The sequence below is a fragment of the Cyprinus carpio genome, chromosome A19 (genome assembly GCF_018340385.1).
Source record: "Cyprinus carpio isolate SPL01 chromosome A19, ASM1834038v1, whole genome shotgun sequence".
Classification (NCBI taxonomy): domain Eukaryota; kingdom Metazoa; phylum Chordata; class Actinopteri; order Cypriniformes; family Cyprinidae; genus Cyprinus; species Cyprinus carpio.
In genome coordinates, this window is record NC_056590.1 from 14,160,228 (window position 1) to 14,183,751 (window position 23,524).

The following is a 23,524-nucleotide window of genomic DNA, read 5'->3' on the forward strand; positions in this document are numbered from 1 at the left end:
GCAACAAACTTGAACAAGGAAATGCAGCCACAATAACAGTTAATATTACTGTACTGTAGAAAGACAGTCATAAAGCTGTGTATTCAAGTACCAACAATGAACTCATATTAAGCTTAACTTATAAATTAAAATTGTTTTTCTTTGCCTACAAAATCAGTTTAAAGTTTTTTCCAAGCCATGCCAGTCCATTACACACACCCCTGATGGATGTTAATGAGTTACACACAAGTTTTGAGTAATCTTCCACTACAAAGCAAAAACCCAAGCCCAAGTACATCTTACAAATGGCACTCCAATGATGTGGCTCATGACAGGAGCAACTTTTGATTTGGTCAGCTTATGTCAAAATTCCTGTCACATACCTGTGAGTCAATTTATAGGCCAGGCTAAGGTGAAAAAGTTTACATGCATATGCCTCCCACTTGGAGTCAAAGGTCAGGGCAAAAGTCTCATAATATCTTAGAGAACTAGGATCAGATTTTCACTCCACAAACATTTATTTTGGTCACATATAGGACTTCCAAATATCACTCATTTAGAAATGGTGCCGATATTTTAAATGTGGTCTTCAGTCTCCAGTTCTTTGAGTAAATATTAGGCAGCGTTTACACTTGGCATTAACATATGATCACTGTGATTCAATCAAGCAGATTGGATCATCAGTCAATCAGGACATGACGTTTACACTTGGCAACATCAAGTGACTTCTCTATAACAGATTGGATCTCTCTTTCCCACTTACAGTTCGGGAGAGAGGGGGCGGGGTTTTGCGTGATGTTGACTTGTGAAGGCAGACACGCTGGCTGGATTGCGTTTACATTACACTGAGATCCGATCACAATGTATCCTTGAGTACCTCTGGACCAGGACACGATGATCTGAAAACATTCCCATCAGAAGTGTGTTTACACTTGTCTTTTCAATGTGCATGTGGACAACATCTGGATACAGGTCACTTGTTAATGCCAAGTGTAAACACAGTCTTAGCTGTGTCCCAATTCAGAGACTGCATCCTTTGAAGTCTACATTTGAAGCCTGAATGCATCACAGTAGCACAACGAAGACATCCCATTTCAAACTTACTTTACTGGTTACTGGTGCTTGTCAATGGCATCTGTCCCAGTTGCTACCCACAAGAGCAATCCTCTGTAGACTAGACTGTCCCATTTAACAAAGCTCAGTTCAACCTTTGTGGCTTTCTAAGGATGCAGCGCCTGAATTGGGACAAGGCTATTGTTATATATATGATTGTTGAATATATGAATAACATCATGAAATCACTGCTAAAGCCTTGAAGCACAAGGTTTAACCCGGCATCACAAAGCCATTTGCCTGTCAAAGGTCATGGGTCTACCAGCAGGGCAATGACCCTAAACACTCAGGACCGGTACAAAGCAAACACTTGACTATGATGAGCCAGCAATGAGCACAGGTCTAATTCACATTCAATACCAGGACATGGAGTTTGGGTAGGGTTTACCCCGTTAATTAAACCCTTGTGAAAAAGAACATTTAAGCATACTTTTAAAAATATTACTTTTATGGAAATAATATACTTCAGGTGCTTTTCAAATACAATGGAAACTAAACTGGGCAGTCGTGGCCTAATGGTCTTGTTACCTAAAGGCCATGAGTTTGAGTCTTGGTACCAGCAGGGATTGTAGGTGGGGGAGTGAATGACCAGCACTCTCTTCAGCCTCAATACCACAACTGAGGTGAGACCTTTGAAGACCAGGACACACCAAGCCGACTTACATGCTTGTTTTCATCACTTTTGCTTTAATTCTTGGCACTGACTCATTCACTGAACTGAACATTTAATCAGAGCTCTCACTCTCACCGATGGGCTAGACGCCGATTCAACATGTCGAACTGCCGTCGATGTGAGCCCGACGAGAGCCGACGAGAGTGGCACGCACCAAACAAACTAACCTGACCATCGCTCGCCGTCGTCCCGACGATGGCAAACAGATGATCGTCGGCTTGGTGTGCCCGGGCTTGAGCGAGGCACCAAACCCCCAACTGCTCCTCAGGCTATGCAGCAAAAATGGCTGCCTACTGCTCTGGGTGTATGCTCATGGTGTGTGAGTGTGTTTGTTCACTACTCATTGCTGTGTGTGTGCACTTGGATGGGATAAATGTAGAGCACAAATTCTGAGTATGGGACACCCTACTTGGCTACACGTCATGTCACTTTCACTTTTTCAGTTTTTAAATCCCGTATTTTCTAATGATATTATCAAGGCGCAACATATATATTGAAAATAGCAGAGGGCCTAAGACAGATCCTTGTGGCACTCCATACTTTACTGGCATTAATTGAGATGATTCTCCTTTTAAATTAACAAAGTGGTATTGGTCAAATAGGTATGATCTAAACCATTTTAAAGCTTGAAGAGTCTAGAAGTTTGAAGAGTTTTGGGATGTGACCTAGAGATAACAACAAGTTTATAATATTGAGAAGTGGTTCTTCTGCTACAGGTAACAACTCTTTCAGTAATTTAGTGGGCACAGGATCTAATAAACATGTTGTTGGTTTAGATGCAGTGATAAGTTTATTTAGTTGTAAAGCACTGCAGTTTATCTTTGGGTGCAATGAATGGAGCTGAATTACAAGATGCTGAAGATTCTACATTTGTTATTGTATTTCTGATGCCATCTATTTTATCAGTGAAGAAATTTATAAAGGGTCCTAATGCAAGGGTCCTAATCGGGGCCTTAATACTGTTACTGCCTCACTGCCTTAAAAAACAAAACAAAATTTTAATTCCTGGTAAAATTCCACTAGGACCATGATGCAGGCTCATTATTTTTTGAGAGAGAAAATCTGTAAAACTTTTCTTAGAAGTGCTCAAAAAGCACAAAATCTCTCCTTCAGGCAAGTTGACATTTAAAACACATCCTAATTTGCTTATTCATTAGCCTATAAAGGAAATTCTGCACACATAATTTCTTGATCTATTTAGACTAGATTGTTCTCTCTCTTCAGCGTTAGGTAAGATATTTTATAGTGGAGCACAATATCCAGTAATCAGGCCTCAATGTAATGAGTGGCTGGTCAAGAGCCATCACCCAAATTACTCTCTGATCTCATCCATCTTATTAAATCAAACAGTTCAAATATTGGAATTAAATCAAATATCTGCACTGCACACATCTTTTCTGCATCCTGATGTTGTTAAATGAACATGACCCTGTTTCCTCGGCCCATCTTCCCCAAAATCAGAGTTTTAATCTTGGCTCGGTTTATTTTAGGCCAGGTTTGTTGCAGTTTACACAAACTATTCTACATTGTGCACTGTTTATTTATTTGTTTATTAATTGTTCATTTAGAATTCATGCAATCATGTTTCATTCAGATTGTAGCATGTAAGATGAATCATCCTCAAATAAATGGTGACAGACTCTACATTCTGTACGCAGTAGCAGCTGTGCTTGATTTGAACACTCTTCCTTATTGAAGAGCCCTTGACATGCAGCAACTGAGTGTACCACATCCGTATGTGAAGAATCCCACATGTACGCACCGTTCACAGCCTGTCTGTTCCCACAATGTTCCTGACTCACCTCACCGTATACTAAGGTACCAGACCACCAAAAGCCTGAAGGCACTCTTTATCTCTTAAAATGAAATTAGGAAGAGCATCAAAAGGACAAAGAGAGAGACAGACAGATATGGTTGGAGAAACATTTTCATTGTTCCCCTGCTTCTGCAGTCGAGGACCTTGATATGTTATCTCACATAAAGACAAATATGGAGACAGACATGGCCTTGTAATAGAGACTTTTCTTTGGTAGAGAGAGATTTCTTTTTATCAGTTTAAAGTCAAAACCTGAACACACAGGCATTGAAAGTGTCACTGCACTGACAAAATGCTAAATTAATAAATAGAAAGTCAATATTAATTGAATATCATTTGATCAAAAGGGCGGTTCCATTATATTGTGGGTCATTCAGGAAACATTGCCATTTACTGTGTGAATCACAGTATGTGTGCCTGATAATATTTTAAAAATTTATATTAATACAGTTGCATCTCAATAAATTAGAATGTCATGGAAAAGTTCATTTATTTCAGTAATTCAACTCAAATTGTGAAAAAATATTAAATAAATTCAATGCACACAGACGGAAGTAGTTTAAGTCTTTGGTTCTTTTAATTGTGATGATTTTGGCTCACATTTAACAAAAACCCACCAATTCACTATCTCAACAAATTAGAATATGGTGACATGCCAATAAGTGAACCAACTCAAAACACCTGCAAAGGTTTCCTGAGCCTTCAAAATGGTCTCTCAGTTTGGTTCACTAGGCTACACAATCATGGGGAAGACTGCTGATCTGACAGTTGTCCAGAAGACAATCATTGACACACCCTTCACAAGGAGGGTAAGCACAAAGATTCATTGCCAAAGAAGCTGGCTGTTCACAGAGTGCTGTATCCAAGCATGTTAACAGAAAGTTGAGTGGAAGGAAAAAGTGTGGAAGAAAAAGATGCACAACCAACCGAGAGAACCGCAGCTTTATGAGGATTGTCAAGCAAAATCTATTCAAGAATTTGAGTGAACTTCACAAGGAATGGACTGAGGCTGGGGTCAAGGCATACAGACGTGTCAAGGCTACAGTTGTCGTATTCCTCTTGTTAAGCCACTCCTGAACCACAGACAATGTCACCTCCATGCCACGCCGAATTGAGGCAGTAATTAAAGCAAAAGGAGCCCCTACCAAGAATTGAGTACATGTGCAATAAATGAACATACTTTCCAGAAGGCCAACAATTCACTAAAAAGGTTTTTTTTTTTTTTTTTTTTTTTTTTACTGGTCTTATGAAGTATTCTAATTTGTTGAGATAGTGAATTGGTGAGTTTTTGTTAAATGTGATCCAAATCATCACAATTACACATCACAACTTAAATTACTTCAGTCTCTGTGCATTGAATTTATTTAATACGAGTTTCACAATTTGAGTTGAATTACTGAAATAACTTTTCCACAACATTCTAATTTATTGAGATGCGCCTGTATATACAGTAATTAATAAGATATTGAAGTGTTTAACTAAAGAATTATTTTGAACTATTTATCTATTCATCATACTATCAAAATAAAGCATTGATTTTATATATATACATTGATTTTTTGTTTTTTTTTTTTTTTTTTTATGAATATTATTAGTTTTTTTTTTTATCATTTTCTTATGTTATATTGATTGAAATAACAATTTAGCTATTGTTGAATAATAATAATAAAAAAAGTTCCTTTTATGGTCTTTATCAGTATTTCAATCAGGACCACTTCCGTCAAGTATATTTATGACAATTATATTGCATACAGTTAGTGTTGGCAGTATGGTTATGTTCTGGGCAACACTCCACACGCCTGTCCATGCAGCCATGCTTGGACAGAGCGGGGAGAGCAGCAAGACAAACCTCCCGGGCTACAGAACAGAACCATTATATGCATACATAATTACAATTCACAATTACATGAGTTGTAAATGAAATGTGATAGAGACTGCTTCCAATGAAGAGACTGTAAAGGAAAGAAACAAAAGTTAGATCGGATTACAGGTTAAGTTGGTGGAGGTTGGGGTTGGGGGGGGGAGTTATTTGCAAGCAGCGATGCGATGGAAGAGACGCTGAAGAATGGGAATTTAAATAGACCGCATGTGATAGGTGTCAACACTGGATTGGTACACGTCAGGAACAGCTGACTGTCGGCTGATGCAAGCTTGACTAACATGACCTGACTGAACTAACGCGATGCTTAATAAACTGGTACCATCAAGTTTAACAATAACTCAGATATTGTGGAAGTTCATCATAGTGACCAAAATAATTTTTACTAGAAAAAAAAAATTGCTCTTGTAACAAAGTAAAATAATTAAATAATCTTGTGTGGTGAGATTATATTTTCTGTCTAATATCATAGTGAGCGTGATTTCATCATGTACAACATGTTCCTGGATCAACATTCTTGTTGATCCTGGAACAACATTCCAGTCAACCAATCAGAATCCAGGGAAAAGTTTTTAAGAAATGTCAGTTTTAGACTTACAATAAGGGTTAGATGTTTCTATACGCTTGTTATTCACTTATCATTTCACACTGATTTTAGGAATAATGTCTTACATGGCAAAATTACGGCGACCCTAATTTCATAGTCTGCTATGATATTAGATTTTGCACGGATCTTCAATCCTGTCACATTCAACCTTAAAACACTGAGATGATTGACACAAAATGTTTTGACAGAAATACCATAGGTTACAAACTTTTTTTGTCAGTTAAAATGTGATTGAGTATAAAACTAATACTATCAGCATTATTTTACATATTCACAATTCCAAGTTTGTAAATTCCAGACATGGGGCGTTAAAGGTTTTAAAATCACAACAAAGTGATTTTTTTTATCTATTTTCTTCTTGTTCTCTTCTGTATTGTGATATACAGCCAAGTGTTTATGCTGACCAAATGACTGACAAAGTCCTACAACATGCTACCAAAGATAAGTCTGTTTTTTTTTTTTACGGCAAGATAACGTTTTTGATATTTTGATTAAACATAAGTATAAATTTTAGGTACATTTTTATATATATATATATATTTTTTAAAGGGAACATATGCATGGATAAACACATATTCATGGTTCACAATAAGATCTATAACATGCATTTACAGGTGAATTTTCATTTTGTGGCTCCTGAGTTGAACTCCAGAAGTCTATGGCATTTAAAGCCCTGGCATTTTATGCTTGAGGAGGGAAAATATGATTTCCTGAAAACTCTGCTGTAACCTTTTCTGATGAGATCATTAAATGTTAAAGATGGCATGGTTTCCTGAGAAAGACCCTTTTATTGTTGTCTCTGGTGAGAAATAATGATAAAATATTCCAGAATATTCTGCCCTATGGCCCATCGTTGAATATTAATGCGTATGCTTGTGTGTAAACGTTAGCATACACACGATTGTGGGAGGAATCCAGGCTGGTGTGTCACTGGTGCGTTCTGTGGACGGAGACACAGCTGCGAGAATGATGTCATTACTCGCTGACGAGGGTCATTGTGGTGCGCATGGCAACAGCTTTCACAGCAACAGTCAGCTCCCCCGCAAAGTGCCCACTTGGCTGGAGGGGAAGCTGTCAGAAACACCCAGCTGCCCCTTTCACTTTCTCAGTCTGTTTCCTTTCTATTTCTGTATCAAAATACTGAGGAATGAGACTTGATAGATAGCCATACTCTCATTTACTCTTAAAGTAAAAATTGCAAATAGACAAGCAAAATGGTCCTGTTTTGCCTCCTCAAAGAATTTGAAATGTTGAAAATCTGCAATAGTATTGTACTTGCTTAAGGTTTCAGATATATGAGCTTTTGTATTTTGTTAATGTTTAATATTTTTGTGCTTGTTTGTTGTTTATTCCAATAATAGATTCCACATTACTAGTCATATTTCTTGTAGGAACAGTAAGTTATTACAGAAATCTCACCTTGCTTAAGGTTTCAGATATATGAGCCAATATGTTGTAGATTCCAATATTGCTTAAGGTTTCAGTTATATTGTAATGTTTGTGTTGAACTTGTAATGTTCAGGTGTCTGGACTTCAGATACAACAGCTTTACTGCCATTAGAGAGGCCATGTAGGAAGTTCAATTTACATTTTTTTTTATGCACATTTGCTGTTCATTCACTCAGCAAAACACCAATATCGTGAATTAATATATTAATGGATGCGATTGCCAATGGTTTGAATAGTACTGTTAGTTGGGAGCAACAAGGCCAATCCCAAAACTAAAACACAGGCAACCTGCAGATTCTAATTGCTGCATTTCGCTATTAGTATTATTTTTTTATGCATTTGACAAAATGTATTGTTTGTGACATACTAAAGTGGCTCACTGGACTTTTATTACCCAAACAAACAACAGAGAAATTAAAATCTTTCTCATGTTTTATTATAAAACAATATAAGCATATGTTTTTACACTTGCAGTATATAAAACAATCTGTGTTTGACAGTTTATATCACCAATGCATCAAATGAAACAGTAAGAACTTTAAAAACATAGTATTGGCAGCAAAGTTAAGGATCAACCAAGGCAAAAGTGGGCATCATTTTGAAATGCAACATTCTGCCACATCAATTTATGACTGTGAAAAAAACAAAATAACAAAAAACAAAAAGTCTTTAGCTTTTAGCACAGCTTAGGGCAAAACAAATTAAATATGAAATATTTTCACAAGGAAATGCTACATTGTTACAATATTCATGTATCATGCATGTTAGAGTCCATATTTTAGAATCAGTCTCATTTAATTGCATAGGGACTAAGAAGGATTGAGCCACCAATTGCACTTATTAGCTACAGTAAAACTGATAGTAGTACAGAGAGAGAACTGACAGTTTACAACATACTGAAAAACAGTGAGCAATGAGACTCTAATAAATCTAATTTGAACATTCTTAGAACATTCAGGAATAAAGGGGTCGTTCACATATAATACGTTTCTGCATTGAAAAACAAAATGAAAAATGGAACTTGAAAAGTTGAACTACTCTTAACTTGACTGGTGCCTTAGTAGCGATGCTCATGAAAAGAAAAAAAAAATGCGATGCAATGGCCAAAGATGTCATTCCAACAAATAAATACAGCACAGATGATTGTTATGTGAACAGCCTGTAAGATTGTGAACTTGCAAAAATCCAGTTGAGATCAATAATCAGTCTTTTTTTCCAATATGGATTTCATAAAGGGCTTATCCCTGATTCTTCCACCGTTTTGAGGGGAAATGTGAAATTATTCAGTCCGCTTCCTTCCAAATACTGCTGACACGCTCCTCACGATACCTTTGAACCCTGCAGGGCCCTTCTTGAGCGCCCTCGCCTCTCGGATGAGCTCAAACAGTTTGTGAAACACCATCAGCACACCGTGGTATGTTTCAGCAGCGGAGACCTCAAAAAACCCACAGTCTGCTGAGAGTGCCAACAGCCGGCCTTCTTCACTGGACACTGTACGTCTGTGCTGGAGGTCTCTCTTATTCCCCACAATGATGATCGGAGCTGTGCTGGCCAGTTTTTGCTTGGCTTGTCGTATGCTCTGCACTTGTTGCCGCACCACGTTGAAGCTGGCGCGGTCACAGATGCTGTAAACAAGGATATAACCGTCCGCCCACTGCAGCTGTCTGTCGCTGATGTATCTTGACTCCTCTCCATTCTGAAACAAGACATTTATGCATTAGCCTACTTCTATTCACTTCTGACAACCATGCATTTCAATTGTTGCTGGTCCTATACTAACAACTATATGTAAAGTACTAGTACTTATTAGTTGCTAGCAAATACCCCCAAATGTTATAAGTATGTAGTTTTCATTTTCCTAAGTACTAATTACAATGGCTTTTTCTTTATTAAATGTATAACTTATCAATAGATAATAGTTAATTTTAAGCAAGTTATGTTAAGATAGCTTGCCATACTGTCATGCAAAACATTATTTTATCTCGAAACGTGCAAACAGATGCTTACCCGCGGGCAAAGTGAGTCCCATATGTTGAAACAAATATCACGCCCGTCGATCTTGTCAGTATGGCTGTATATTGATTCTGTGAATGAAAATAAACCGTTAAGCAAAACGAAGCCTATTTTAGTGCAAATCACAATGGAGCTCAAGAGCGGTAGGTGATTAGGTTTACCTATATCTCCATATTCTCCTATGAACCGCCTGGTTAGAAAGCGCACGGTGAGAGCTGTGAAGAAGAACAGATTGTTAGTGCTCTAATTCAGACTAAATGCATAAAGACAACAAGCAACATTTGCTGCAGAACTTACCAGACTTTCCAACGTTCTCAGCTCCAAGTAACAAAATGTTGGCCTCCACTTTCTGTTGGTTGCCTTCCATGGTTTTGCTGCTGTAGCGAATGCGTGGTTTCACTTGAACAACCATTGGTGGGTAGTAAAGCCTGTTGGTGAGCAGGTGTTAAACATAGAGAAGCGCAGACAGAAAGCTGTTTAAATAGGCTTGAATTGTATGGGCGGGGCTTTCTTCAGTCGGACCAATCAGAGCGACGAGCGTCTGCTGTTTGCGCTTTAATTTACAGTACTTTTTTTTTAGCGCACAGGAAAACATATATATATATATATATATATATATATATATATATATATATATATATATATATATATATATATATGTATATATATATATATATATTAAGCTCAGTATTTAAAATGAATAAACAATAAAAAACATATTTTTTTCCGAATCTTGCATGGGAAAATACATGGAATATTTGGATGAAGGGGTAGGCAAGTTCAAATACATGGAATATTTGGTTGAAGTGTTAGGAATATAATGTATATTATTACTTCAACAACTCAGTGTTGATCACATTTCAGCAACGTTGTAACTCTCTGCTGTGGCTCCTGCCAAGGCATGACACCAATTCTGGGAAGGGCTATGCATTGCAAATGCCTCTAAATGACAGGTTGTCTTTAGCAACTACTTACCACAACATTAAATTAGCAATTCAACACAGACCCATATAGCCATTCCTGAGTTGTCGTGGCAAATGCTTTTTCATGACAATACTGTAGTATTTCAATAATTCTCCAGATGCAAAAGGCCATTGCCTTTCTGATTTAAATGTGCATTGATTTTTTTTCCTTCTAAAATATACACCATGTTCTTCAGATCCTGCTCTAAATTTCACTGCTGTGTTCATATACTATTTTTGACATCAACATACTCTATTAAAGAGTGACGCCTCGTGGTCGCAGTTGACATTTTCTGCTTCTTTTTATTTATTTGTTTGTTTGTTTGTTTATTTGTTTGTTTGTTTTGGCCAAGACAAATTCTAAACTAGTCTAAAAATACATGGATGGTAAATACTTAAAGAGAGTTTTTGAGATTGAATGAGAGGAAATTCACATTATGGTAATATGGGTCTTTATGGTAATATTGTCCATTAAGTTACATGTAAATCGACTTCAGTCACTTAAGGATTTACGTGCAATGGGTTTCCATCAGCCTGCTTTTTTGCGCATTTTGAAGCATCGCATCAGAATCGAGTGATGGAAACGCTGAATTTCGAATAAAAATGCCTTAATTCGCAAAAAAAGTTTTTTTTACGCTCGCTTGAGGTGGTTTTTGACTGGTGCGAAAAATTGTTAATGCGAATAATTGGAGATGGAAATGCATTTTGGGAATAAATTCCTCCAAGCGCATCAAAAAAGTCATGTGACTTTGCACTATGGGGCAGTAAATCCTGACGGTGCTCGTTCGCAAATGTTTTGTGCGATATTCCAATTTTGCGCATAAGATAAATTCGCAACTTTGGATGGAAACCTGGCTTATTATATATATATATATATATATATATCATGGTGTTGTCATCTGTTTGGAGCACTCAATACTATGTTTGATCGACATTTTCTAGAGTGCCCAACTGCACATGGTTGCCCCTGCATCAGCCCTCTTAATTTAAAGAAGATCAAACTGAAGGTCAATAAAGTCGACATATGTCTTCAAAAGTTTTAAAACAATCACCTGAAAATAAAGTCACCCTAATTTATATTCACAATACTGTTTCCCCCACAAAATTCTTGCCCAGACATAATGTTCTAAATGTTTTGAATGAAGTCTCTTATGTTCACCAAGGCTACATTTCTTTGATGATGTTACAATCTGAATGTATTTTATTTCTGTGATGCAAAGCTGAAATTTCAGCATCATTACAAATGTCACACGATCCTTCAGAAATCATTCTAATATGCTGATTTGGTGAAACATTACATATATTATTATTATTTTCAGTGCTGACAAAAGCTGTGCTGCTATGAATAGAAAGTTCAAAAGAAGAGCACAAATATATTGACTGTCACTTTTGATCAATTTTTTTTGATCAATCCTTGCTGAAAAAAGAAACAATGCCTTAAAAAAATCTTTCTGATCCCAAACATCTGAAGGTAGATGGTATAAAGAGGGACTCAGCAGGGGAAGCTCATCAATCTCTGGCCTAGGACAGATTTTAAACTATGCCCAAACATTAACTAGTTCTATAATCTGTGCAAAAGTAGTCATGTTTTTATTTTATGAACTTATGTAATGTGTGTTACTGCAATTATTTTAGTAAGACAAAAATGTTAAAGATAATGATTAAAATCTTTGGAGTCCTTCCTAAAAAAACAAAAAAAACAAGGGAGTTAATATTTGTCTGTTCTTTATGTAATGAAAACTCAATCCTCATGGTTAAGGGGATGAACATTTGCTTCAAAGCACTACAGTAATCTGTGTTTGTGGGTATACAGACAGGGAAGAATAACAGAGTAAGTTTCAAACTTAAATTCAAATTATTTACTGTGTAATTCTGGCGTTTTTGAACACAGTTTAACTGTGATGTCAAATGATGCATTTATCTGTATTAGTGAATCCAATTTACTAAAAACTGCATATCCAAACATATTTTAGTAACTGAAGAGTTTTATTGAATTATGGCTTTTCAGTTACTAACATAATACATTTTAACCATGATTGGATTTCGTTTTGATTTTTAACTTAATATGAAAGCATTATAGATTTTAATTATGTTTGTCTTTGATATGTAACGTGGGCCTCAGGTCAGACTGGTGTGAGAGCTGACCGTTTTCCCACCCCATAGCTGTTAATACAGCGGAATCACACTTCACAGTCAGTCCATCCCTTTCTTCAGCGTCCTTTGACTGATATCTCTCCAGTATCACCTGAGGCTGCACGGTCTCAATCACAGCCTCAACATCGACCCTGTTGCTTTCCCTCGCTTCGGCAGGAACCGGCATCAGTAGGACGTGATCATCAGTCCCTTCCTGTACCCAGAAGAACTGCTGCTCCTGCTCCATGTCGCTCTTTTCCTTTGTGACGAGGTCAGAGAGAAGAAGTCCCTGTTGCGGCTGAAGCACTTGGATTTGCTGCAGCTGGAATGGCGCAGAAGTTTCCTGTAGTGTCGTGGAGTACTGAACAGGCCCGGGCGCAGTGTGCATGTCGGTCTGTGGATGCAGCAGAGCAAGTTGCTGGATCGCTTCAGTATTATTGTGGAGCTCGAGAGATGTTTCCTCCTCGGTGCTCAGCAATTCCATGGAGACCACCTGCATGGTGTCCTCGTTCTCTGCGCTCTCACAGTAATATAAATAGTAGCTTTGTTGCTCCACAGGTGCCACATCAGTCCTTGAGGTCTCCGACTTTTGTTCTTTGAGCACTTTGGCTTTCCTTTTGATTTCCTGGATTGTATTAGGCTTATGTCTTGTGTGGGATCCTAGAACCTCATCAGGTCCTACAGTTGCTTCTTTGTATCCACTTACTTTGTTTCCTTCATTGTCTCTTCCGCAATAAAAGCAGCACCCTTCTTCTTCTTCCCCAGTGACTTTTCCCTTTGTCTGCACCTGTCCGTTCCAGCCCTCAGCCAGAAGGTCTATTTCATCGTTTGCGCTCTCCTCCAATGCTTCAAGATTGCGACCTCTCTCCACTTTCGCCCCCTGTCCCTTTTGAGCAGCCCAGCTTGAAAACCTGCCTCCTCGGGCCTCCTTTCCTTTCGGGCCATCTCGTGTGCGAAACAGGGTACTTCTGAGTCGGTTCTCTCTGAGGCGCAGTAACGCGTGGCGTAGGCGGTTCTCCCGCCGTCGAGCGGCACTCAGAAGACGCAGTGCTTTTTCCAAGCTGTCGATGGCTTTGTCATAGCGCTTACGCCACACTAGAGGGCACAGCTGAGCGTAGTTGTGCTCTTTCGGCAAGTAAAAGCCAGGAGGTGGGGGGAGACGCCTCATGTAGCAAGATGGAGAAGGTGGACGAGGAGGAGGTTGAGGAGAAGGCTGCTGGTCATCTAGTGACATCTCTTCAGAGGTTTGAGGAGCCTCAGATGAAGGCTGAGGAGGAGGCTGACCGTGCTTGTCCTCCCCTTCACCCTTTTCACACTCATTCTCTGCTACTTTTTGCACCACAGCCTCATTGTTGAAGATCTCCTGGTTTTCTGAGTCTTCATTATTGGTGGAGTTCTTGACACTGAAGAGAATTGGTTTAAAATATACATATTTATTATTTAAAACAGGTTAAAAACGTACATACGCTAAACTCTTGTGAAAAAGTACACTTTAGCACACTTTTTAAAAACAGTATTTATCTGGAAATAAACTACTTAAAAAGTGAAAAAGTGAAAAGATGTATTCAAATATAATTAATAGAATACAGTTAGATGTTACATTTAATTGCATGATTATGTAATGAAATAAAAATGTATTATAGTTTAAATACAATTAGCTCACCTCAAGAATGCTTTTTTGACCCATTTAACTAAGACTTAAGTACATCTTTAAAAGCAATTTCAATTACTTTGTCTTTGAAATATGGTTGAAGTGTACTGATGAATTTACTGAAAAGCATTTATGGTAAATTCAACACTAAAAAAAATAAAAAAATCTTGTCTTTGGCGAGGGAAGAGTTCAAATATATTTGAATACATCTATAATTACACATTGTAATGACAAAGTTCCAATTTAGTACATTTAAAATATATTAACTTTAAATGTAATATCTAATAACATTACAGTTAAAATCCAGTACATGTGCTTTAGTATAATAGTCAACACATAAAGATTAGTGTATGTCTTGAAAGCACAACAAAAGATCAACACACAATGATATAAAATGTACTTTAAAGTAAAACTTTAAATTTGACATTTTTTACAAAGTGCACTTTTTTTGAAGGTGTGTTAGTCATGTTTTAGTTTGAAGTGCACACTGAATACAATTAAGCACGCTTCTTCTTTCACAAGAGAAAGCACACCAGAAAGAGGTGATTTTTTACAGCTCTATGTGAAATACCTGATATGTTTGTCCACATTTCGAGGTCTTCCTCTCCGTTTTGTTGCACATTTCCCAGCATCTCCTCCTCCGTGAGGCTGAATTTCAAATACAGTGGGAATCGCATCGTCCTTCAGTCTGCGATAGCCACTAAAAAATTGAAAAAAATCTAAATAATTGATTTATATACTGTATTTCAAAACCGGAACTGTTTTGGTCATTGCTTCGGTGATTCTGAAGGAAATGTTAAGTGCGTAATAATCTGCAGACCTGACACCGGAGAGTTCAAAGCTATCGGGGGTGAAGTGTTTAGAGCAGAAATAGATGAAACCACTCTGGGGGTCCCACTGTCCTTTTCCCTCGGGGCCTTTGCGACGAGAGTTGATAATCCAAGCTGTGCGTCTAGGGTTTCCCTTCTTTGGCAATCTGGAAAACATAATACACAATATTAAAAAAGTGAAAGTGAAAAAAAACAAAACAAAAAAAAACAATATTAACACAATATTAACGAGTTAAGATCATTTAATTACCCCCTCAGCAACTACTGTTGTGACACATTGTCTTTTACACTGCTTTTCATCACACAGAACATGCATTGAGACCAATGCAAATGATTGTAAACCAGTAGTTCAGTGAATTGGTCACCAGGAGGCAGATATTAATCACTGTAGTCTTGAGCTGACCAAAATAATACATTTTGCTTCAGAGGGCATGGTTGAATACAGACTGGCAGACTGTACACTGAATGTTGAGTCATTAAATAAACTTTTTTATTACTATGAAAATGAGCTTCTTAATGCTTAATCAAAATGAAAGCAGCTAAACGTGTGAAAATCTGAATATGTTGTATAGCAGTGGTTCTCTGGTCTATTCAGGAACAGCAGGAGAAAGAAAATGCTAAATGCATATAATACACTGTTGGTAATTGCTGATTTGGAAATATCTGTGTGCACATGTGAAAAGTGGTTCCAGATTTCCGAATGTCTTTTGTGTCACGTGACTTGCAGCCTACAGCAGAGCAGTGTCTTGGCATCTGGAGAAAAACAAAAAACTAATTTTTAATCTGATTTGTAAAAAATAACACCACTTGCGCACTACAGGGGTGGCTGACTTTTATCACACATATACATGCTTTCTTTAACCACACAAATTCATCCCAGTACTTTTAATGAATTGAATTAGCTTAGTTTAATTAAAATGAGATGTTATTATCACTCGTCAGTGAGATGCAGTTAAATGGAAATTGTAAAAAAATAAAATAACATAAACCAGAAAAATAAAATAACTAAATAAAACTTTATAGAAATACTGTATAATATACTAACATTGTAATAATGTTAGAAAAATAACACCAACAGTAATAATAATAATTTTAATAAAGACTTAAATAATAATAATAAATAATAATAATTCTGTATGTGTTTATTTATCACATTGAGTAATCTATTTATTGATTATTTATTTTAGGCTTTGACAGACTGGTCCTCCAGACCTAACTGATTTACTTAAAATCGCGTGCAGTTATTTACTGGCAGGCCATATATGGTACTTTTCTGTTAGCAGTTTTTCAAACAGCCGATCGCACGTATCGATATGATCTCATCTCAGTGTCGTCTTTAGGTGAGTACACATCAGGCTACTAAAACAGACGATACCTAAAGGCATGAAATAACAAGCTGGTCATCTGAAACCAATATAAACCCAGGCTATTGAATTAATTACTGGAAAAGAATGTACAGCGATTTCTCGCTTCAAAATCACCCTTAAAACTCACCACAAAGGCCTCCGACCTCACGAAGATGGCCGTCTTCTTCTTCCTAGGCGCTGTAGATTAGATCCGCCTTTCTGCAGCAGCCAATCACAACTGAGAATTACCGTGACGTCACGAGAGGGCGTAAATTTGTGTTTTGAAGGGTCGGACGAAGCTGATATCTTTGTTTTATAACATCTTTAGTCACTCACCTAACATAAACTAAGCAAAACAAAACAAACAAATAAGTTATTTTTAAAAATGTGGTTTTAAAATGGTCAATCTGAGCAAAATGATATAAGCATAGCCTATTCCAGCATACCTTGCATTATGAATCACCTTAAAAAAAATAAAATAAAATAATAATAATAAAAAAGAATAACAACAAATCCTTGACATTGCTACTAATAGCAATATTAATGTGTGCACAAGGGTGTGGTTATTGCTAAAGTATGTTTGATTCTCTCATATGATAAGTCCCAAAATGGTGTGCATGAGAGAGAGAAGTGCTAAATGCACTTCACTTCAGCTCAACTGATGTGTGAAATGCTGAAGCTCAGAAACATGTTATCAAACCACAGAAACTTGAATATATCACAACAATAAGCATACTAAGAAATGCACAGGAAATGTAGTTTCCTGGAGTTTTAATATGAGCAAGCAATAGCCTACTATTAATTGCATGGTGGTTAAATTTTTCTTGCACTGAGGATACAACAACTTCAAGGCCATACGCTATGTATATTTAGTCTTAAGCCTTAAGCTTAATTATCTAACATCATTTACTAAATATATTAATGTGAGTATTGTTAACCAGAATGAAGATCATAAAGCAAACACATTTATATGCTGGAATGTAATAGCCTACCATATACAGTATAAAGCCCTTCCTGATAGCAAACCATGCTCATCCATTCAAATTCGGAAGCCTCAACGAGAATATTTATATTCTGGAATGTAATAGCCTACCATATACAGTATAAAGCCGAAATTATATGTGTATGGGTATTTATTTATGTGTTTCTATATGTTGTCTTGTCTGTTATATTTGCAACGCCTCTGGGCAGTTATTTAGGGCCTACAAGTGTTAGTAATATATGTTATGGCTATGGCTGTGAAATGATAGTGGATGTTATCGAGTGCACTCATTCAATCCCTTAATGCAATAATGCAATAACGAGTGTACTTTTTTTTGGGTCACCATACTTGGCTGTATGTCAAGTCACTTTTAATAGGTCAATGTATAAAAATATCCTGTAAGATTTAAAACTCAAAATTTTCTTGTTAGTTTAAAAACAGCTTTTATTGAAATATAGCTCAGAAAACGACTCGTTTTGGAATGTGCCACTTTATGATGTAATAGTGTGGCTAAGCACCGCCTCCACAGAAGAAGATCATCACTGCCTCTTTAGCCACGCCCATTGATACGCGCCAATAGTAGGAGGAGAGGAAATACTAGAGAGACGCAAACACATGATTAATCCATCAACAGAACCATAAAGATGATATTATAAGACACTGTGTAGAGAAGTTGTGAAAAATAGTTAAATCGCCTTGTGATCTTAACATATCTAGATCCGGTTCAAGCTCTGTTGCAACATGTTGCAAATAATTTTCTCTTTCAGTTCAGAAGCGGTGCGAATGCTTGGAGTATGTCAGAAATAGAGCGGGACATCAGTTTACTGTGGGGATTTGTTGTGTCAGTCTGTGCCGCATCCAGTGAAGACAAAATAGCCAAATTATAATGAGTGTGTTTTTGTTTTGGTTAGTCTGTGCCGCATCCAGTGAAGACAAACTGGTTGTCTATAATCATGCCCAGTGTAAACACGGGGTAAAGTTGGTAAAATTGTTACAGATTTTGTTATTGTTTTGGTACTTTGTTATTTTTATAATTTTACATTAACAAGATGGTGGTTTTTCAGAGAAACTGAAAGTAAATGATGATGCAGCGCTGAGTCTGACTAGTGTGGATCCAATGTCGTACCACATAAGTGTGAGTAAATGTGCTTTTACCCCTTTTGTATTGTCTGGTCCAGACCATTTCATGTATACTGAGTATTTATGCGTTTTTAACGCAATTGATCCACATTGTTTTCAGAGTACATCACAGCAGCATCTGTTATTTTAATAAGTGAAACAGCCAATCATAGCAGTGGGCGTTGAGTCCTGAATGTGCCCGCCTATATAAACAGACCGTTCTGCAGAGAGGCCCAAAAACAGGATAGAAAATAGCCTATGACTTCTAAATTATGATGTTGGTCATTGCTATATGTATCATAGCAGTGGGCGTTGACTAACAGTTTCCTAGCATATGTGACTAAAACCTCAGAGACTAGCAACATTATAGCAAACAAGTAACTAATATGATTAGCAAAATACAGTTAGCATATGACTAGCATGTTTTAAATTCACAAAGATAGATAGATAAATAGAAAATTAGATAGATTTTGCAAAACAAAAAAAAAAAAAAAAAAAAATTAGAAATATGTTTTCATGTCACAGGTCTAACTGGCATTCATATGTAAATCACTTCCTGTACATTTGTAGATGGCTTCCTGTCTATTTGTGCAACACACATTTGTAGATTTTAGTTTAGTTTATACATTTATGGAGTTGAGATCGAATACAAATAAAAGGTGGGGTGGGATCAGTGTATACTCATGTCTAGTCAATCAGATTACGGATAAAGGCTGCATTGCCTGTTATATTATATTATCACTACATTTGTATTCTCACTAAAACCACGGTTTCCTTTACAATCAGGGCAGGTCTCACCCTGTAGTCTTTGAAAATGCCAGAGAAAAGTCTCTAGTTACTGTCGTAATCTCGGTTCCCTGAGAGCAGGAATGAGACATTGCGGAGCATCCACTGTGGGATCTCATCCGTTTCACATTTCCTGAAGTCCCATTGGCTCACGTCAGTCCATTTGAATGGCCAATTGTCGCAGAAGTATGCCAATCATATGCAAATACTGATGAGCTCGAGAGGCAGTATAAAATGCAGTGCATGTGACAATTACATCAGAATCTGAGACTAAACGCTGCCCTGCTGATCGAGCAGCGATCATGTGAATATTACATCAGAATCTGAGACTAAACGCTGCCCTGCTGGTTACGTCAATAACCAGAGATGTTCCCTTTTGAGCTTTCTCTCTACATTACGGAGCATCCGCTGTGGGAAACGGTATTCAGACCCGCTCTCTAGCTTGCTTGGAGTGACCCGTTCTATCACTCCTTTTCCGAGCCGGCTGCATACCTCTTGTCTCAGGACCAGGGCGTTTCGAGGCAATGTTAAAGACTGTGCCACGCTGTTGAAATGGGGCATTCTGCTTTTTAATGGAAGAGAATACCCGCCCTCTATCACGCCAAATAACGCAAGATTTATGGAATAACTTTCCATACGCTCAGGATCTGACATAGCGGCTTTAGCTGCTTGGTTGCTGGATGCACAAGCTAGTGTTGGTTGCCGGGTCTGCACTGCTCTAAGGCGTGGTGAGCGGAGCCGTATTGATTGAGTGAGGAGGAAAGAGCTATTTCTGTGAGGATGTAAGAATTTTCCTCGTACACACATAAAAAAACATTTTGAACACTGCACACTTGAACTTGGGGCTGGCTTCTGTGGCACCTGGGAGCCTCCTCTCAACACCCTCAGGAAGATGGCTTGGAGGCCAAGGGTGGCCCGGTGTCACAGCGAGGGCTCCTCCGATGCCCATGGTGCCTCTTCCCGGGTCCTGACCACACTTTCCTCCTAACATCTGGCTCCCACCGAGGGTCCACTGCGGCAGGCCTTAACTCCCTCCTCTGAAGACGACATAGATCTGGAAGGTAGCTGGAACGAGCGCAGAGGCATGATGTGGCTCATGGCTTTGGAGTGCTTTTAAGCCTCCGCGAATCTCTCAAAGATGGACTCCACAGCATCACCAAAGAGGCCGGAAGAAATGATAAGTGCATTAAGGAGCACCTTAAAGTCTGCGTCCTTGAGGTCAGCTAGATTTAACCACAGGTGCCTCTGAAGAATTACCATAAAAGCCCATGGATCGGCCGGTCACCTGAGCAGCGCACATTATTGCCATCACCGCAAAGCCTGTCACCGCACTCAGATCTTTGATAGTGTCTGGAGTGATGGCCCCGCCCTCCAGGGACTGCAGGAGTTTGGCCTGGAAAACTTGTAGCACTGGCATGCAGGGCGAACGCTCATTCCCCAGCCTTTGGAGTAGGCTTTGCTGACCAGATGGCCAGATGGCTTTAAAAAAAAAGAGAGAGGTGAATCATCTGAGAAGGTGACTGGGGATCGAGGTGATCACGGAGGATGGCAACCTCACAACGAGTCATCACTCTCACCTCTGGGTGGGGGGCCACCAGCGGCTTGCTGGCGGCAGTGGGTCTATCCCCGAAAAGGCCGTGAGCCACATAACGGCGAGTTCTAAGCACGCACGCTGGCAGGTTGGACTTGATGCAGTTGAACTGTATGCTTGTGTTTGTCTGGCGGGTCAATGGGTCCCACGCAGATACTGCAGTATGATGTAATCTTCATTCTCGATGCAGAAGCCAATGTGAAAGAAAATATTCTGACGTAATTGTTGCATGCACCACATTTTATACTGCCTTTTAAGCTCATCGGTATTTGCATGTGATTTGCATACTTTGCAACTATTGGCCATTCGATTGGACATGAGCCAATAGGACTTCGGGAAATGTGAAAAGGGAAGAGTTACCACAACGGACACTCCACAATGTCAAGATAAAGCTAGAAAGGGAACAGCGCTGTACATTTCTGTTATGGGAACAATGCTATACTGGATACTGACATATTGATATGGCAATATCCAGTATAGCAAAATAGCCATCCATTTCCTAGTGTGTGGATATAAGTGGACTGGAGTGGATATAAGCTGCTCTGTGGATCTAACAATCTATAAAGCATTAAAATTAAAAAAATTTCAGAACATTAAATGTATTACAAAATGATTCTCATTGTGTGTAGAGAAAAATGTGCATTTATATAATGCAAATGAAAGTTAAATAGGAAGACAAGAGACATTCATATTATTGGTTAAAACACTTGATCATAATGTTGGGGAAGTCATGTCCTAATGGTTAGAGAGTTTGACTCCTAACCCTAAGGTTGTGGGTTTGAGTCTTGGGCCAGCAATACCACGACTGATGTGCCCTTGAGCAAGGCACCGAACGCCCACTGCTCCGGGTGTGTGTTCACTGCTGTGTATGTGCACTTTGGGTTAAATGCAGAGCACGAATTCTGAGTATGGGTCACCATACTTGGCTGTATGTCACATCACTTTCACTTTCATATGAATCAGACTTAATAGTTTTTGATTGTAAAAGTTACTTAACAGCATTCAAAGTCAATGCAAAGATGTATTTTTTCAGCATTGCAGGGTTTTTATTTGCATTGTCAACTCACAAAATCCCAGTACATGCTGCAGTGATGCTGAGGCTGATACCCATCACTGTTAGTCATTTGGCCCAATATTTGATATTACACATGGTATTATGTCCTATATTTGTCACTGTGATTGTGCTTTCAAAGGAAAAAACCACAACAGCAACTGGACCCATCAAAGCAAATGTATGAATCAACTGTCCTTCATTGTTTCCAGTATAGACACTATAACTAATTATAATGGGTTCTATTTGCTTTGGATGCTTTATGCTACTTGTGGCCAGTGTAGAGAGAATGATCATGAAGCTCAAGATCTGTGAATGATCATAATTTGTTCATGATTTGAGTTTATCCTGATTTACTTATTCTGGTAGAAATATGAAGAAACCTTACACTCCAAAAATCTTTTGGAAACAGGATGTTTTAACCACATAAACAGCACTTCAGCTCAATTTGAACAAAGTGTCCATTGAATGCAAATCCCAAGGGTGATAAATGAATATGAATCACTTTTGACTATTTTATTGTAATGACATTTGTTTTTGTCACATTCATTCACTGTTTGGACTTTGTTTTTTAGTTTGTACTGTTTCACTAACAAAGTATGTGTTGAAAATAACACAGCCTGTGTCTAGTTAAGGACAACACATTTTGTGTTATTTCTAACTCAACCAGTGTGTTAATCCTGCTAACACAGAAAGTGTGTTGCAATTTTCCACACATTAATGTGTTATAGTTACACAACGTGTCAAGTATGTGATATTTCTTGTTACTTTTGAACAGACCTTCTATGCAATAAAAACACTCATAGTTTCAAAAAAGTAAACTATCAAAATTACAGTAATTTAAACAATGTTGCTTTAATTAAAAGTTCCTTAAGAGTTTATGGTTAATCAAGTTTGTATTTTGAACATAAAAAAAGTATTTGACTGCATCTTCAACATTAATTGTTTTTATTTATATATTTTCATCAGCATACAAGTGATGGTGAGGGTCAGTGGTGATGAAGTCTCTTGTTTATCTCCTGTCACGTCAATATCTGTCACAAACGCTTCAAGGGCGTCTTCCATTCAAAGCTTTATTTTTACACATAAGGAATATAGCAAGCTAATGTGTAATGTGGAGGTGTGACAATGGAGTTGAGAATCCAATCAACAGCAAACAGGTATAATCCTAAAGAGTAATCCAAAAAACAGGCAAAGGTCAGAGCAGGCAGCAAACAATCAGATCAAAGGGTCGGGGCAAGGCAAGGCAAGACAATTGATCTGAAAATCCAAGTGCAGGCTTTATTTACAAAGAGTCGTCAAAACAGGCAGTCAATCAACAGCAAACAGGCATAATCCAAAAGAGTAAGCCAAAAAAACAGGTGAAGTTCAGAGCAGGCAGCAAACCAGTCAGATCAAGAAGGAACTAAGGAACACTACAATGCCGTGCAAAGACAAAAGACTGTAACTTCGAATTTTTGTCAAAAATTAGTTATTGATATTTTTGGGACATTCAAGACATCCTTTAACATGTGTATAAGTATCTTGAGTCAATTTTCATTGTT

The 23,524-nt window shown here is 38.0% G+C and overlaps 2 protein-coding genes across 2 annotated transcripts; both read right to left on the reverse strand.

Annotated features, from left to right (window-relative positions):
* Window positions 1-7,930: 7,930 nt before the first annotated feature.
* LOC109046190 (ras-related and estrogen-regulated growth inhibitor-like protein) lies at window positions 7,931-9,988 on the reverse strand. The gene is made up of 4 exons (XM_019063987.2): window positions 9,827-9,988; window positions 9,691-9,744; window positions 9,524-9,600; window positions 7,931-9,212 (listed from the first exon to the last, which is right to left on the reverse strand). Exons 1-4 carry the CDS (start codon window positions 9,939-9,941, stop codon window positions 8,796-8,798), a joined length of 663 nt encoding a protein of 220 aa, XP_018919532.2. The 5' UTR covers window positions 9,942-9,988; the 3' UTR covers window positions 7,931-8,795.
* A 2,586-nt stretch (window positions 9,989-12,574) lies between these two features.
* LOC109060275 lies at window positions 12,575-16,742 on the reverse strand. Its single transcript, XM_019077434.2, has 5 exons — window positions 16,600-16,742; window positions 15,779-15,858; window positions 15,096-15,251; window positions 14,847-14,975; window positions 12,575-14,027 (listed from the first exon to the last, which is right to left on the reverse strand). The coding sequence occupies exons 2-5, from the start codon at window positions 15,856-15,858 to the stop codon at window positions 12,575-12,577; spliced, it is 1,818 nt and encodes a 605-aa protein (XP_018932979.2). The 5' UTR covers window positions 16,600-16,742.
* Between the last annotated feature and the right edge of the window lie 6,782 nt (window positions 16,743-23,524).